The 18,217-nt window shown below is 40.3% G+C and overlaps 1 protein-coding gene across 2 annotated transcripts in view; it reads right to left on the bottom strand.

Annotated features, from left to right (window-relative positions):
* Window positions 1-18,217, bottom strand: part of PCCA (propionyl-CoA carboxylase subunit alpha) — a 236,867-nt gene that overhangs the window by 140,756 nt on the left and 77,894 nt on the right. For both annotated transcript variants that reach the window (XM_083735288.1, XM_083735287.1), the window contains exons 8-11: window positions 14,507-14,543; window positions 10,900-10,978; window positions 2,985-3,087; window positions 587-681 (exon numbers count right to left, since the gene is read on the bottom strand). In XM_083735288.1, the coding sequence (XP_083591414.1) occupies window positions 587-681; window positions 2,985-3,087; window positions 10,900-10,978; window positions 14,507-14,543 (314 nt within the window). The remainder of the gene's footprint in view (window positions 1-586; window positions 682-2,984; window positions 3,088-10,899; window positions 10,979-14,506; window positions 14,544-18,217) is intronic.

Raw genomic sequence — 18,217 nt, 5'->3', positions numbered from 1 at the left:
CACTGGCAACTTCAAGACTGGATTACTGTAACACACTATGTGAGATGGCCCTTTGGGCTGGTATGGAAGCTCCAGCTGATGCAGAATGTCGCTGCTAGACTGCTGAATGGGGCAGAAAGCTAACAACATGTGACACCTCTGTTGAAACACTTGCAGTGGATGCCCATATCCAAGTTCTTGTGTCAGTATACAAAGCCTGGACAACTTAGGTCCAAGATACCTTAAGCTGTCCTTTTATCACAGCCCAATCACCAAGATCACCTGAAGGAGCATTGCTAGTTGTCTTGCATCTTACAGAGGCCTACACAAGAGGTCAGACATTTAGTGTCACTGGTCCATGTTGTGCAAGACTCTTCCAGCAGAGATTCTCACTTTTTACATCCAGGTATCTCTTGAAGACTTTTTTATGCTGACATTTTATACAGTTATACTGAGTAGCTAGTCGTTTTAATAATTGCTTTGTACTCCTGTAAATTTGTTGTTGTTGTTCTATACCACCCTGATGTTTTGCTACACAGGGTAACGTAGAAATACTTCTGGGAATTAAATAAAAGAATTTATGCTCCTAAGGAGCGTGCACACTTACCTTGGTGCTTCTTCAATAACTTTCTGATTTCTCCTCTGAATAGAACACTCTCTTTCATTCAGCCACAATGCGTTGCCATGTTTATCAGCCAATACCTAGTAGAAGGTCACTGTTAATAAATAAATGCATTGCTTTTCTCTCTCCATCTCAATGCCACCAATGGAAATAATTCAATGGAAATAATCAATGGAAATAATTCATTGCATTCATAAAATTATAGAAAAGATGTTTTAAACAAAAGATCAGTAATAAACACACATTATTCAGAGCTTCTCACACTCTGTTCCGTTGTTGCGTTCCAGGAAGAAATCTGTACAAGCCTTGGGCTCCTCAGAAACCACATAGCAAATTAATCGGGGCACACTGCATTGTCAGAACACACTGAGTGTGTGTGCACATAATGCTATAGGGCGAGGTTACGCGCACAAGCTTCTGTGAGCCAGAGTATAGTGTTAGGCACACCCTCCTCATGACCAGGAAAAGGAATAAGTCAGAATTCAATTTCACTTTAGCAGATACAACTGACTTAGAGTTTACATGTTATACCACAATTACTGGTTGTACAAGCCAAAAATAGACAAAAAGCCAAACTGAATCCTGCTTTATTCTTCCTCCCAGCAACACAGGAAAAGATGAGGGCGGGGCAAGGGGACATGCAAGGCACTGTGCTTTGTACAAGCTCCTTTCAGCTCATGCACATTGCACTAAACTATTATTTAGTATTCATTGAAAATGCTGTCATTGTATTGCTCGTCCGTGATCTGTCTACTGAAAGATTGCAGTGTTTCTCAAACTTGGGTCCCCAGATCTTTTCGGCCTACAACTCCCATCATCCCTAGCTAGCATCCCTAGCTAGCAGGGCCAGTGGTAAGGGATGATGGGAGTTGTGGTTCAACCTTGGCCGGAGACCCAAGTTTGAGAAAGACTAGACTAGAGATTTCAACCAGGTAGTCAAAGGAAATGTGGCATAGCCCAGTTCACTCGTTTTCTCTAAATGAGGAGGAAAATTGGAGAGGATGAAAACAACATTCTAGGGCTCATCCTGGATTTAAGAGTAATTTCCCAAATATAACGACTGAAAATGACCCCTATTGTTGCTGGATCAGGTTCACAGCACTCAGAACACTAAACAAAACAAAACAAATTATTAGGAGTTTCTAAAGATTTTTTGGGGGGGGGGGGTGAATCTGGTTTGAAAATATTTTAAAATCCACACTGAAGATAAAGTACAAAGAAGTAATAAATACCATATAAATCCAGTTATCCTGGTATCCTGATCTAATGCGCATTTACTTTTGAGCAATTCTGACCAAACAAATCAAAACATTTTTAAAAGAAGGTGTGCTAACATTACAACCTTGTTCCACTTGGGGCATCCTATGACTACTAACAAGAAAAAGTTATGCAAGATTCACATCGCTAGTAAAATTATAGCTACATCCAGCATTTTCACCCTAAAAAGGTTGTTGAACATATATATTTAAAAAGCCAAAATTAGCCAGGCAACCCACTTTCCTTTCAACAGACTATCCCACTGCACAAGCCGATTGCACTTCCACTTGTGAGGAAAGAAGTCACCTATTTATTCTTTCTCAGACATAAAGACACACACATGCCATGCTCTGAGAGGTCCTTCAACCCTATATAGTCAAGTTATCAGGTGAGAGGGGCTGCTAAAACACACATCCGTAACCCCTCCAAATAAAACTAACCAATCAATGAAAACAATTTTAGTTCAGAAAAGGGTCAGAAAAATGAAAATTCTATTTTTCCCATTCCTATGAATGTATTTAGCTTTTTCTCATGTTTTATAGAACACTGTTTTATAACTGGACAAATTGTTCCATGGACACCTGTTATTGAAGGAAAGACCCACTAGCTGTGTGTTGCCCAGTTCTTTGGATTCTGGGCATAGCAGCAGAACACAGTACTATCCCAGTTCTAATAACGTTTGGGTTTTGTCTTACGATGGTAGTATTTGTCAGCACTGAGTGGGTTCACCTATTTGTTTCTAATCTATTTTAAGCTGCCAATATCTACTACAGGGTGGGGTTTTTTGTTATTTGAAATTATTGAACTACTGTCAAATTATATTCCAAGCATCAAAACAAAATTCATATGACAGAAATTGTACAGACTCTGTATTTTAGACTGGGGAAAAACAGAACTTTTAGGAGATTGGCACATATTATAGATTTCTCGTCAGAGAAGATTAATTCATTACTGACCACAGATTAAGTTTCACATATTGAGGCTTGTAGAGACAAAACCAAATGATGGTTCTTCAGCTAAATCTTTGCCTCTTATCATACAAAATCATGTCAACTGAATTAGTAAGAGAGAAAAATACAAGAGGAAACACAAATTTCAAATACCTTAATTCAAAGGAGGTACAAACCTGAATTTCTATGTGACGTGGATTATCAATAAACTTTTCTATTAACAATCGATCATCACCAAAACTTGAAGCAGCTTCTTGGGATGAAAATCTAAAACCTTCCCTTTAATGCAAACAAATGGAACACTTATAAATACAAAAACAAATTTATTCGTTTTATTGTTAGTCAAATGCTTAATCTGCATGAGGAGCGCTGCATGTCCAGCAGGTTTTCAAAGGTAGTCTTCTGTATTGTCCAACAAGTACCCACCCCACCCAAAATCAGGGAAAACATAGCAGTAGCCTCTGACACAGAATTTGAAGCTGCACATGAAATATTTACAGCAAGTAAAACAGGAAAAATGATCAGCACTATCTTCTGTATCTCTCCCTGTGCATACCAATTACAAAAATCAGTTTGTGTGTCTGAAGGGAAGTGGGTAATTAGCTTTTCTCCTTGCCCTTATGTTGTGAAGAAAGTTTCTGACATATTGTACCAAGGTTACCAATGGTTATTGTACAGTTTATTTTAGGATCTGTATCCTATCAAATATGGCGCCACTGAGCATGCACGGCAACTAACAACATAACATAATAAATACCAGTTTAAAAACAAAAACGGGTGCAAGAAAAGAAAACAGGTCCAGCAGACTGGAGGATGGGGAAAAGGAATCTATGCCAGCTTACGAAATCAACATTTCCTGACCTTCCCTCAAAGGGCAGTTAAAAGAAGTGTGTTTTTTAACTTGCTACTAAAAATAAAACCAATAGTAAGTACCACAGTGGAGGTGCCACTACAGAGAAGGCTGTGCTCCTTGTGTTAGTCTGGCCTCTCACAAAGATAAAACTCCGAAAAGGCATACAGTTGGAGACACTCTCTAAAATAATATCTGAATGGCTTTCGTTCTTTCATTCAGCCATGCTTACCCAACCTGTAAGATCTCCAGACAGATATAATGTGAGTATAGTGTTGGAATGTACACACATTCAATTAAATGCTTGTAAAAAGACATGTCATGATCAATATCCCAAATAATGACTAACAGTACAATTTGGTCTTATGTTTGCACCATCTTATGCAAATTTTGTACCTATATGTGTATATCTGGAGGTCTTAGAAGTTCAACAGGCATACCTGGTAGGCATACCTAGTGTTCTATGAGATAAGACCACAGGTCCATCTACTCTAGGCACATGCAGCCACATGTGTTCTAGGCACATGCAGCCACATGCTTCCCAGAAGCAAAAATGAAGGGTATAAGGGTCTCTTTCCCTCTGCCTTTGAAGGTGGTATTCAGAAGTATCTATGGAGAGCCCATTTAGCTATCATGCCCAATAGCCATTGTTCACTCTTCCTTACAGAATTCGCTTTTGAAGTAATTTAAACTAGTGGCTATCACCACATCGTGGGACGCAGGTGGCGCTGTGGGTTAAAGCCTCAGCGCCTAGGGCTTGCCGATCGAAAGGTCGGCGGTTCGAATCCCTGCGGCGGGGTGCGCTCCTGCTGCTCGGTCCCAGCGCCTGCCAACCTAGCAGTTCGAAAGCACCTCCGGGTGCAAGTAGATAAATAGGGACCGCTTACCAGCGGGAAGGTAAACGGCGTTTCCGTGTGCGGCTCTGGCTCGCCAGAGCAGCGATGTCACGCTGGCCACGTGACCCGGAAGTGTCTCCGGACAGCGCTGGCCCCTGGCCTCTTGAGTGAGATGGGCGCACAACCCCAGAGTCTGTCAAGACTGGCCCGTACGGGCAGGGGTACCTTTACCTTTACCTTATCACCACATCCTGTGACAATCAATTCCATTAAATTAATTGCATTGTGTGAAGATGTACTTTGTCCATTCTGAATCTTCTGCACATCCATTTTCTTCCAAAACCTGACAAATTTCATAACCCTTCCTCAGACGAAAGGCACACCAACCCCTTGATCAAATTACACTCTCTTTTGCACCTTTTTCAGCTCTACGCCTTTTTTCTTTTCTTTTTTTGAGGCCAGGAAACTAGAACTGTTTTCCAAATGTGCCCGTAACATAAATTTGCCTAAGCCTGTTGTCTTTTCAATCTATTTTCAAATCAACCCTAGCACAGAATTGGCCTTCTTCACTGCCATCACACCAAGTTGGTGTTGCATAGCTTGTCTACAATCCCCAAATCTCTTTCTGGTCATAGAAGAAGAAGAAGAAGAAGAAGAAGAAGAAGAAGAAGAAGAAGAAGAAGAAGAAGAGTAGTAGTTTGGATTTGATATCCCGCCTTTCACTCCCTTTAAGGAGTCTCAAAGCGGCTAACAATCTCCTTTCCCTTCCTCCCCCACAACAAACACTCTGTGAGGTGAGTGGGGCTGAGAGACTTCAAAGAAGTGTGACTAGCCCAAAGTCACCTAGCAGCTGCATGTGGAGGAGCGGAGATGCAAACCCGGTTCCCCAGATCACGAGACCTATCTGAATTTGCTGGAGTAGAGATCTGATCTGCTTTTGCTCCAACATGTTTATACTAACCTTATACTACCACTCCAGGCTACCTCAGAGATCACCTGAACCATTATATCTCAGTTTGATTGTCACTGGTCATTCCCAGAGTTCTGGAGGCTCTATGACAACAAGAAACCATGATTGTTTTAAATCATGATCTCTCGTTTGTATGTAAACACAATTCAGCATTAGAGGAAAGTGAAACTAAACTCTTTGCTAAAGTCCTTTTCCCAGCTATGTAGGAAAACGGGAACGAGATACAAGCCCAAAGCATCATTTGGGCTCATTCTAGTTCATATACATAGCAGTAACTCATGGTTTATTGATGCAGGCAACATCCTGTGACAGAAAGGTTTTTGGAAACCTACCAATCTATAACAAGGGTTTTTTAAAAAAGAAAGTATGTAACAAAGCAACATTTCAGATGACTTTTTATTTTAAAATTTATCAGCATGTTAGAGGCAATTCGTGTACTTTAGTTTATTTTCAATTTAGGAACATCTGAGGCAATCACCCAATTATCTGTTACTTAATTGTTAAAACTCTTTATCATACCTATTTACAAACATTTGGCATCATTAGATCCAGTGCTACTTAAACTGTGAGAATGAAAGTGGTTTAATTCTTTGGCTTTCTTCTATATAAGCATTTTGTTAGATAACATGTATAAGTGACTTTAGTTAATTGATGCATGAGTTAATTAAAACTATTGATTACAGTGCTTTGTTTGTTGTTTTGTTAAAATCAATATGCTTAATTATATAATCCATAAATCTTTGAAGCCTAGATGTATGCGCTTAACCAAAACTAAGTCTTAATACTTATTTTCAGTTGTGTTTGTCTCCATTTGCCTCTTTAAACTTGGCCTGCACTTGTCAAGGGAAGGGAGGGAATACAGCTTGCAACAGCCCCACAGTGATTTTTCCATCATTCTATGTCCTCAGAAATTCTTAATCTGGCCCAGCTCTGCTTTTGGGGTGGAGGGAAGGATGCAAGCACAAATAGAATAACCAGATGACTCCATCTGCCTTGCTGAACACAGGATGCTTCTGTAAGCTAAGGCAAGGGCAGTTATGGCTGCTCAATGGGATCAAGATGTTTAACATTTCCATTAAGGCACTGGTCTACAAGTGGTGTGGCATGACCCAAATCAGGGTCATGTCTTGTACTATATAGGGGTTGCAACAGCTGCATCACCACCTTCCTCATTGTTTACATTTTAAGAGAAGATGAAAATACAAGAGAACAGAAGCCAAAAAGGTTTTTTTGGGGGGAGGGGGGAGAAGAAGAAGAGAGGAAGAAAGACAGAGATGTGCACGTATGTTAAGAAAAAATAATAAATGGATCCTATTGTTGCCTGTCGGTGCTAAAGTTAGGCCTATAATTTGAAAAGGTTAAGAGACAACTGCACCATGCCCTTGGGAAGCAAAAAAGAATGGATGGCTGATAAATGATCTACAAATATTTTCCATTTTGGCACAGCACTACAACAAGTAAGAATAGTAGCATTGAGAAAATAGCTTGCCTTATGCCCACTTAGACACCTTACGGCAGTTTTCCTCAAAAGGTTTAAATGAATGTGATTAACCCTCTGAAAAATAGAAATATGTGCAACTAAATGCTCGTGTTCTTGCCTACGTTACAGTGCCATGTTTGTATAATGATGAAAACTGGTTTATGTTAGATCCATGTGGCTACCAAGTAAATTAATTTATGAATCACACGGATCTTGAGAGGAAACTGATAGGCATCCTATCTAAAGCCAGGCAAAAATAAAAATGGTAATTTAAAAAAAAAAACCAGGATGAAGAAACACCCTTTTCTTAAGAACCCCAGCACCAATGTCTGAGACCAACACACAGGCATGAAGACATTGGGGACAGGGACTGCGAATGTGTCCCAGCCCCTCTGCATAAACCACCCAATATGGCAACTCTTCAAGCATAAACTGTGTTAAGGGGCAGTGTTAATCCAAAACAGATTTTGTTTAGCCCCACCTCAAAATCCCTGTTTGGGGGCTTTCTGCTACTTGCTACTGCCAGTGATAAGTTTTTCCACTCACTTGGGCAAAGCCGGGCTCTCCGTCAGAACACAGCTCGCCATCACAAATCCCACACCTTTATTGAAAATATTTTTACTTCATCTTTTTTGAAGTCCAACATGGCTTACATTACAACATACAGTGGTACCTCTGGTTACGAACTTAATTCGTTCCGGAGGTCCGTTCTTAACCTGAAACCATTCTTGACCTGAGGTACCACTTTAGCTAATGGGGCCTCCCACTGCCGCCATGCCGCTGGCACGTGATTTCTGTTCTCATCCTGAGGTAAAGTTCTTAACCCGAGGTACTACTTCCAGGTTAGCGGAGTCTGTAACCCAAAGTGTTTGTAACCCGAATACCACTGTAATTAAAAAGGTAACAAGCCAAGCAGATAAAGCACAACACACACACACTTAAGCTTCTGCACACCATCGAAAACTATGAATATGTAGTCCTGAGGTAGCATTGGGGTGGAAGGTTCACAGGCTATGAAGGACTTGCTCACAAATTTATTGACAGCTATTGGATTATTGAAGTGGAAGGGGCAACAGAATATAAAATGGAAGAATGGTATAAAGAGGTGTGAGATATAGCTAGTAATGCTAAATTAACATGCGTCATTAAGGTAAGACGGGGAATATGCAGGAGAAATGATTTTGAGGAGATATGGAGGGTGTTTGTAGAATTTGTACTGTTAAAACGGAAAGGGGTCAAACCATTACAAGAGGTAGGTGTTGAAATTTTGGGAGGCTGGATTAGTTACAATGGAATGGTCTCGGTGGTGGGGTACACATTTTTATTCTTATTTATTTATATTACTTTGTCAAAATAATTTTTTTAAAAAAAACAAACCTGTGAATACGTAAAATGAGGAGATCCCACTAAATTATTTAGGAACCAATTTAAAAGTGGCTCCCTTTTTCCTTCTTGAGATGCCAAATTGCTCTGTCCTACTGTGCTGTGTGGTCTGCCGAGTGAGGAAACGATGCAAATGCAAAGCCACTAAAGCACCAGTGAGATGAACATCTGGCACAAAACAGAGATAAACAGTGAATAGGAACTCCGGGGCTTTCTACAAACAAGGCAAACATCCCTAGCTGTTGATCTTGGGCGTGTCTGAGCCTTTCAGTCAATGAAAATTAGCATGTGTAATTAAAATTTGTTGACCCTGGTTTACAGTACTCTTTATTTGGAGAATTCCCAATCCACTGTCCCCTTCCCCCAGCATTTTAAAGCCACTTAATAACTTTGGTCATGTAAAAGTATTACCGGTATGTTACACTCATATCAACACCTAGTGAGCTTCATGGCTGATTGGGAATTTGAACTCTCATCTCCCAGGTCACAGTCCAGCACTTAAACCAAGAACAAAGTGTCAATGTGGTGAAGTGGTTAATCTCAGTCTCAGGGGTTGGTGAAACAAACAAGCAAACCACAGTTCAGGTTCATACAACACAACAAGCTACACTATGGTTTGTTTCAGCTGCATTGACACTGTACAGGGGAAGAAGCCACAACAAATTTGAGGTAAATTCACAATAAAACATGGCTTACGGTTTACTGTGGCATGCAAGCAAGCCCATAGGATGAAGGATTAGCCTTTTCTAGCCTTTTGAAGTTCTTGGGGAACATGCTCAACAATGGGTAACTAAAGTACAGTGGTACCTCAGGTTACATATGCTTCAGGTTACAGACTCCGCTAACCCAGAAACAGTGCTTCAGGTTAAGAACTTTGCTTCAGGATGAGAACAGAAATCGTGCTCCAGTAGTGCTGCGGCAGCAGGAGGCCCCATTGGATAAAGTGGTGCTTCAGGTTAAGAACAGACCTCTGGAACGAATTAAGTACTTAACCAGAGGTACCACTATATTTAAATATTGCCCTGCTGACTTAAGAGTTCTTTACCCCATGAATGTTAAAGCCATGCTTGCAAGCCAGACAACAACTCCAACCGCAAGCATGGGCATGCAAACATGTGCACGGAACTTTTAAAAGTATTGTTTACCCTGATGTGCCATATAAGAAACTTTGCAGACTAATCTTGTTTTGGGGGGCCATGAAGCTTTGGGAAGGACAGGACTCAGAAGCACCACTGAGCACCTGGATCACATCATACCTATGAATAACTGATTTATAGCATTCACAACCACAAGATGTGATTGTCACTATTTATATGTCTCTCCCTCTCTCTTAAAAAAAATGTTAAATACACTTTTTTACATTGAAGCTGCTAAAGGCTAAGGGTTGTATATCCAACACTGAACAAGAAGCACCCTTACCTTTTCCCACCCCGACCTGGCCACAGTGACCCATGCGATGGTCACCTCCAGGCTTGGCTACTGTAATTCGCTCTACACGGGGCTGCCCTTGAAGCTGTCCCAGAAACTCCAGCGAGGCTCCTCACGGGGTCTCTGCCATGGGAGCATATTCACTCAGTGCTTTTCCAGCTGCACTGGCTCCCGGTGGAGTACATGGTCAGATTTAAGGTGTTGATTTTGACCTTTAAAGCCCTTCACGGCCTAGGACCCTCGTAACTACGGGACCACCTCTCCTGGTATGCCCCACGGAGAGCCTCAAGGTCCATAAATAGCAACACCCTAGTGGTCCCGGGCCCTAAGGAAGTTAGATTAGCTTCAACCAGAGCCAGGGCCTTTTCAACTCTGGCTCCGGCCTGGTGGAACGCTCTGCCTCATGAGACCAGGGCCCTGCAAGATCTGATTTCTTTCCGCAGGGCCTGTAAGACAGAGTTGTTCCGCCTGGCCTTTGGCTTGGAGCCAATTTGATTCCCTCCCCCTCTTTCTTTTTTCTTTTTCCTTTCTCCTCCTGTGATGAGGCTGCATTTTAATATTTTAATGTTTCAATATTTTAATTGTTGTATTTTAATCTTGATTTTAAGTTGTATTCATTCAACTTGTTTTTATTATTGCTTGTCAGCCGCCCTGAGCCCGGCCTTGGCTGGGGAGAGCGGGGTATAAATAAACATTATTATTATTATTATTATTATTATTATTATTATTATTATCATCATCATCATCATCCTGCTCACACAACCAAACTTCCCATTCCTTTTCCCGCATACCCTCCCCCAAATCTGCTACAGAGGGGCCCCAGGTCTCTGGAGCAGATTTTCAGGGTATAAATGGGACAGTGGGAGAGAGAACATGCTTCAAATATTAGCAATCAGAAATCAGACAAATCACTGGGCTCTTTTTTTCTTATAAGACATTATTTTAATTCAACTTACATTCAAAATGAATACATGTATAACCCCAGTGTTTAAAAAAACTGCTAAGACATGCCAGGGGACAAGAGCAGAAACTGTTGCATTTCAATCTGCTGTTTGATATCTGTTTGACTGTCAGCTCACAGTGGTTTAATGGGGTTTTGGAAACAGCAGTATTCATCAAAACTAGATTTTGGACAGCATCTCACCTGGTCTCTTCATCATCCCACGCAATTCTCATGCCTTTCCCACCGCCGCCTGCTGAAGCCTTGATCATGACGGGGTAGCCTAGCAGCGGGGAACAATTAGAAAGGAGTTCAGACTTTGATCAGTAAGTCATACAGACATGACAACTGACCACATGTCCAATAACAGGGAAGAAAACAATAGGTTTATTAAAAAGCTCTTAGTTGGGAAGGGTACTGCCAGTACACTATCATTAACGGTAACTAGCTTCTGAATTTCAGTATATCAAATTAAATTAATAAAAGTGGATACAAGCAGCAAATCAAAGCTACAATGGTAATACTGCACATTTTTTAAAGTATGGATATGTCGCCTTCCAGTCAAAAAGTCCTAAAGAAAGCTATATTTTGGGGGGAATATTTTTTTTTCACAATCTCAAAAAAATAAAAAATTTAATGAACAGCTGAACATGACAGGGGCTACTAGCCAAGAAAAGAATCAGTAGCACTGTTTCAACTAACTTAATCCAAAAGCCACACCTTTGCTCCTCATCAAAAAGCAATTGGTGAACTAGTCAGGCAGGCCTCCTTGGGAACGATGTTCCATAGCTATACCTAGGAAAGTCTTGTCCCAAATCCCCAAGATCCGAAGCCCAGATGGTGAAAAGACAGATCAAAGAGACTTTAGTTGTTCAGTAGATCACACAGAAGACCTCAGAGCCTGCTTTGGAAGAACTGTCCCCTCTGCTTCAACCACAGAGTTGACCACCAGCAGCAGTGTGGGAAGGATCTTGTAGGCTTAGGTTTTAATAGTGTTTTAGTGTGGTTTCATTTTTTAAATTATTTTTTTACTTGTAAACCACCTTGGAATGCTTCGTAATCCTAAAAAGGTGGTAGGAAGACAGCATGACAATACTTTTATTAATTATTTAGGATTATGGTTTTTTAAAAAAGAGGAAGAGGAGAAGGAAGCTTCGTACTGTAAAGGAGGCTTTAAAAATACTGTGGTTCCAGTGACATTTTAGGGCCTTAGAGACTGAGTCCAGAACTTAGAACTGGAGCCCCAAAATGAACTGGAATTCAATGGAAGAGGGAGGTACTTCAGGCTTGAAGGATCCATTTGATTTTTTTATTTGGCTCTCAAGATCCAGCAACCAGAACCAGGTACAAAAGATACACACTTAAAGTGCTATTTGCATAGGAATTTATCTTGAGTACCTGAACAAGTTCTTCCACACACGAAATTAACTCTTGGCTACCCTCTCCCCAGCTATCTTAATTTTCAGCATCATAACTTGTGTGCATGAGTGGGGGGCAGTCATTTGGTCACTGCCATTTTTCATAGAACAGGGAGTCATAAATCCTTGTGATCTACCGCAACCACCCAGAAACTCATCTACCTTCTTCCCCCTCCTGAGATAAGACTCTAGAGGTAATGTCCTACAGCACAACCCTAACCATATCTACTCATAAATAAGTCCTACTTGAATTCAGTGGTGCTTAGTCCCATGCATGGATGTAGCCGGGGGGGCAGCTACCCCCCCCAAGTAAATACATAAAAATGCTTAACTAACTGACCGACTGCATCACAGATAGCTCAATTCTGCCCCTCAAAACATAAATCCTGGCTAGGCCCATGCTCCAATGTCAGTTGGTTACGATTACAACCTTGTATACCTATCAATGGTCATTTCCCCCATGTTGTATGGTAATTAAATATATGGTATGTCTCTCTCTACTTCTTTGAAAGTTTCTAAACAGAGGTAAGATAGCCATCTGTCAAGGATTCTTAAGCTGTGATGATTCCTGCATAGCAGGGGGTTGGAACAGAGGAGTCTTGGGGTCCCTTGTAACTATGATTCTATGAAGAGGCACACCTTGGAGGCGGGAGGCAAGAAGACTTACGATTTCCTTTCTGCTGCTTTAAGTCTCCTCCGAAGGAGAGATGGGGGAGCCATCTTTGAACCTAGCCTGCTGAGAATACCTTGCATCTCTCAATTGCTTTTAAGCTGTGGCTTCTTGGAGTACAGCAAGACTAATACCTGTGATGGTATTATTGTTTTGCCTGTTATAAAGTACAGAGGTAAATCAAATTTCTATTTTTAAGGGTTGCTTCCAGCTAAGTTTAACTTAGACTCGTCAAAATTAATGGACCCAAGTTTGCCATGTCTATTAATTTCAACAGGCTTACTCTGAGTATGTCTAACTTTTGATACAACCCTGTCTAGATTATTAAACTATCATGTTGAATTTATCCTATGTTTACTGAATTGTTGGTTTTCTCTTATTTGCCTTTATTGATATAATTTTTAACATTTTTAAAAACTTATGTATTTTGATGATGCTAAAGTTGATTGTGAGCTGCTTCAGGAAAAGTGGAATATAAATGAAATTAACAAAAGGTAACTTGGCTGACTTTCAAGCTCTTGTCCTTTATCAGAATGCAACCCTTGGAAATGGCTTTTTCTAGACACAAAAGGGAGAAAGGTACAACTTGCTGCATATGAAAAAGGGAAGCAGTCCACTATATTCAATTCACTCTCACATTGTTTCCTTCTGGCTTGATTTGCACCTCTTACATGGTTGGCTATATGAAATGCAACCATATAAGGGCTGCAGCAATTTCAGGACATTATATTGGGTCTTATAGTAGCAGATGAAGGGGATGGGATGCAATGGCATAGGGTGTTGTAGTTCTTTGCTAGAATGGTATGGATTATTTGCTATTTGAAACAAGTCTTCACATGACAGTCACTTGTTTGAATCGGACCTATATTACACTCCAGTCCAAAAATACATTCTTTTAAATACTGACCATTCATCCCTAACCAGACAAGGCTCAAACAAGCTTCCAAACTGAAAGATCACTTTCACCCAGCCTCCCTGGTCTACTTTCCAGCACACTGTCCACCACACAAAACACTGGCCAAGAGTAAGACAAAGTTTGATTAGGTTCATACTCCACAGGCCACCTTACAATTTCACAAAATAAAATGTGTGTAAGTTATGAAATTTCCCAAATTATAGGCTATGATCCAAAGAACTACTTCAGGAACTCCAAAGTGAAGTATTTCACTCCTCTTGAAGAGCTGCACCTATAACTGCACCATTTTTAAAATGTCCTGGTTTCAAAAGTAGTTTCTCAAATAAGATTGGAAGGGGCATAATATGAGGCAGAGGGGTCTTCTACTGTTTGGGGAGTGAAACTACAATGTTTCACTGGTTCATTGGTTGCTGGTCATAGCCTAATTTACAAAAACAAACAGCATAAACACAATTCTATCAGTCTCCTGATAAAAGATTAGCCATGTCTTAGCACCTTATGCACAAAGTTACTCTTTCCCCTTCATATAAACTCACAAAATGCTACCCTTCATTTAATCAGATTTATGATTACGAAAGCTTGCATCCTGTCTGCAATTTAAGCCTCTAAAACGCTGCCTATATCACAAAAATATTAAGAATTAAAGAGACCATTAATGCTCAGATTCTTCCAGTCCTGAAGGCAACTGAGAATTTTAAAACTTAAATCATTTTTTCCCCACAGGGACTACTTATTACACAGTTAATTTAGTCAACAGCATCTTCTGAAAGGCATACAAATCTCACCATAGCCAATTTAAGAACTTACCAATTTCCCTTGCAATTCTGACAGCTTCATCTGCATCCTGTAAAAGCAGGAAATTAGACCCAACATTAATCCCATCAGCTACTGCACTGTGTCTCTAGGGCAGTCGTATATTGCACTACTGTCTCCTCCGATTCATTTAATGTTTGATTTTACAACCTTCTGACCCGCTTCATTCAGAGGAATGCAAAATTAATACCATAAGTGGAATGTAAATTTTACCTCATCGCTGCATAATACTCAGGCTCTAAGTAGCGAAGAATCAGCTGACAGGAAAAGTCAGCAGGACTACAGAAGGATTTCTCAAGTTGCCAGAATTTAAATTACAGAATTTAGATGGTTCCACAGAGAAGTCAATATCATAGCATTGTAACATATCATCTGTCAGCTTATTCCTGTCTTTTCAGGTACACGTGTGTCATGTTTTCCTGGATACAGTCAGCAGGGGGAGTTGATTCTCTGTTGTTTGGCTAAGCTTCACAGTCAAACACAAGTCTTCTAAAAATTCACGGAAATATTCAAATAAAGCACAGTATACACAGGTGTTTGCTGAGTTCCCACCCTTTTTTAAAATTTCAGAAGCGGAAATTTTTAACATATATTAAGACTCCAGAAGAGCACTTCAAACACACCTCATTACAGAGGCCAATAAATGTTGCATTTTTAAGTGATAGAAACTCAAAAGTTTTTTCTGGTAACTTTAACATTATACTTTACAATTATTCAAACACTGGATTTTGACATGTGGATGGCGAGTATTATGTATCAATACAAACAGTGTGCATGGCCTAAATAATGATGAAGGATAAACAGCGATATCTATGATATAGTGGTATATTAATGTGTACACATAAATGGAATAAGCAAAAGCATCTTATGCCGTTGGGATGGCACATTTCTTTGAAATCACTCACTGGTTAATTCGTTGAATAGACACATAACATATTTTTCATGTGGAACTTCCTAATCCCTGACATTTCCAGTTTAAAAAATAAGAATCACATAGCAAGGCTAGAAAAAGCCGCTGATTCAGACCTCAGAGATACGCTACCTACCACAGTAGCGTGTGTGCGTGTGTATGAATATACACATAAACACACACTCTTTGGGATATGCAATGTTATCTTCTTTTAAGCAGCCAGGTAAGGGATAAGTGAAAAACATCCTCAGTTACAGTTCAGTTTCTCAGCAGCAAGCAAAGAAAAGGCATTCAGAAAATGAATGCCATATATTTGGTAAATTTCCCCATCACCCAAATAATGTCTTTCCATTATGCATTACTATATGACATGTTAAGCATTGGAAGTTGTTACAGGAATTCAAAGTCCATTCAAATTTGCTAATATTTGCACTCCTCTGTAACATACATTTAAAAGGTTTAAGTAGATCGTATGTCTGGAAACCCCCAGCTGCTGTGTGAGGCTGAATCCATGGGGGCTAACCTCTTAACATTAAAATGAAAACTGATATTTTAAAGCATTCAAAGCCTTTTCCCCCCCTTTTTCTTTTTTTAAAGAAAAATACTAGACAAGAGCTCCCTCTCCCAAAAAAGGGGAAAGAAATTGCTTTGGAGGGTTTGTACCTGGCTCATTTTTTGCCAAACAATAAAACAAAAATCTTCATAGTACCTACTAAGAGCCCAATGAAGAATAAGGAAGCTGGTACAGGAAGTTGTCAGAAAATTTAATTTCCTTTCATTAGCTAGTCTGCTCCACAAATCGGTGCTTGTTAAGTTCAAAGCAGCCCTGAAAGCAACATCAGTTTTAAGTCTTTTTTTTTTTACTTCAAGCAGGCACATCTGTTAATGAGATTTTCCAAACAATTGTTTTTAAGCCAAAGATAAGTCCACATACCAAAAAAAAGGGAATAAAATTAACGTTTAGTGTTTTATTACACCTTGTTGTTTTCCACAACCCTGCAACCTCCACACGCTCCAAGTTTTAGCTTAGAGGGATAAAAAAATGTATGAAAAGGGTCATTTAAGAATGTTAGTGGTTTCCACACATTGAGTCAGAAGGTTCTTTGTTCCTGTCTGTGACAGTTATGTGAGAATACTTCCCCTTAATAGTCTCTCTGTCAGGAAGTGTTAAACCTGCCAAATGCAGACAATTAGAGCCTCTTGAATAAAATGCAAGAAGAGTGATGACTGATGAAGTGCCTCGATTAGAGCCAAGGAGGAAACTTTTACATTTCTTTTCTCTTGCAAATTCAGGCACATATTTGCTAAACAGAATTTTAAAATAAAAGTAACAAAAGCAGGTCATTTCCCCACCCCCCCACCCCATTTAGTTACCTGCAAACAAGTGGGTAACTGGGACATGCTACAGGCCCATAAGAAGGCAATCTGCAAATTATCCCAGGACAACTGACAGAACTATGTTAGATGCAACCCCTCCTTCCCCACCTTCCAAGTCACAATACTTTTAAAGAACATAGGACCTACAATTTTGCTGCCTTCAAAAACATCAAAGCAAAGGGGGAACTACTAAGCAAACCCTTTTACTGTACAGTGGTACCTCGGGTTAAGAACTTAATTCGTAATGGGGCCTCCTGCTGCCGCTATGCCGCTGGAGCACGATTTCTGTTCTCATCCTGAAGCAAAGTTCTTAACCCAAGGTACTATTTCTGGGTTAGCGGAGTCTGTAACCTGAAGCGTCTGTAACCCGAGGTACCACTGTATTTAGGCCATACACACTTTTGTAGAATAGTAACAGATACTATAACTCTCCTTGTCCAAAAGCACATGTCACCAAGCGGTACCACTGCCTACTTTGACCATAAGAAGTCTTTTTAGGATGCTGTTTCAATGACTAGCCACACTCCACCAGGGTGAGAAAGCAGCACAGGTAGAAAGAGCATAACATTTTATTCTGCCTGGACACTGAGGTCCAGCGCCGAGGGCCTTCTGGTGGTTCCCTCATTGTGAGAAGCAAAGCTACAGGGAACCAGGCAGAGGGCCTTCTCGGTAGTGGCACCCGCCCTGTGGAATGCCCTCCCATCAGATGTCAAAGAGATAAACAACTACCTGACATTCAGAAGACATCTTAAGGCAGCCCTGTTCAGGGAAGTTTTTAATGTGTGACATCTTAGTGTATTTTTGGTCTTTGTGGAAGCCGCCAGAGTGGCTGGGGAAACCCAGCCAGATGGATGGGGTACAAATAATAAATTATTATTATTATTACTTGTGAGTACGTCCCATTGAAGTCAGTGGGGCTTACTTCTCAGTAACCATGTGCAGGACTGTGCTGTAAGTCACCAATTTTGTTTATTTTAGTTTCAAGTTATTCGTATATTCATTAAAACAGAATATGTGTATATTGGGGAGGTCGCAATAAAAAAAAACTTTGCATTTCCCCCAGTATATTTCTGACACTTAAAAGTTTTCAAGCACCTACTCAGAATGCTAAAACAATTAAGCATAAACCTTCCATAAAATATTCAACTTCTGTGGGATTCAAGATGCAGACTCAAAGACTTGCATTCCACTAGTGGAATGATCGACTTCCCATGCCCCCAACTCCTCAAATACTGCCCCCATGTAGTTAAGTATATGCTGTTTAAGAAACTTCACATTCAAAGACTGGTTTGATATGCAGCATAGATAACTGTGGTTCCAGGAAAAAGAAGCCCTAAGTTGTGTGGCTCTTTGGATCCTAGCCCAAGTATGTATTCACTGACATTTCAATAATTTGGTAAACCAAATCTGGTACTCAT

This window comes from Podarcis gaigeae, assembly GCF_964106915.1.
Source record: "Podarcis gaigeae genome assembly, chromosome: 4".
NCBI lineage: Eukaryota > Metazoa > Chordata > Lepidosauria > Squamata > Lacertidae > Podarcis > Podarcis gaigeae.
The sequence above is the reverse complement of the archived record's forward strand: the minus strand, read 5'-3'. Positions and strand labels throughout refer to the sequence as shown.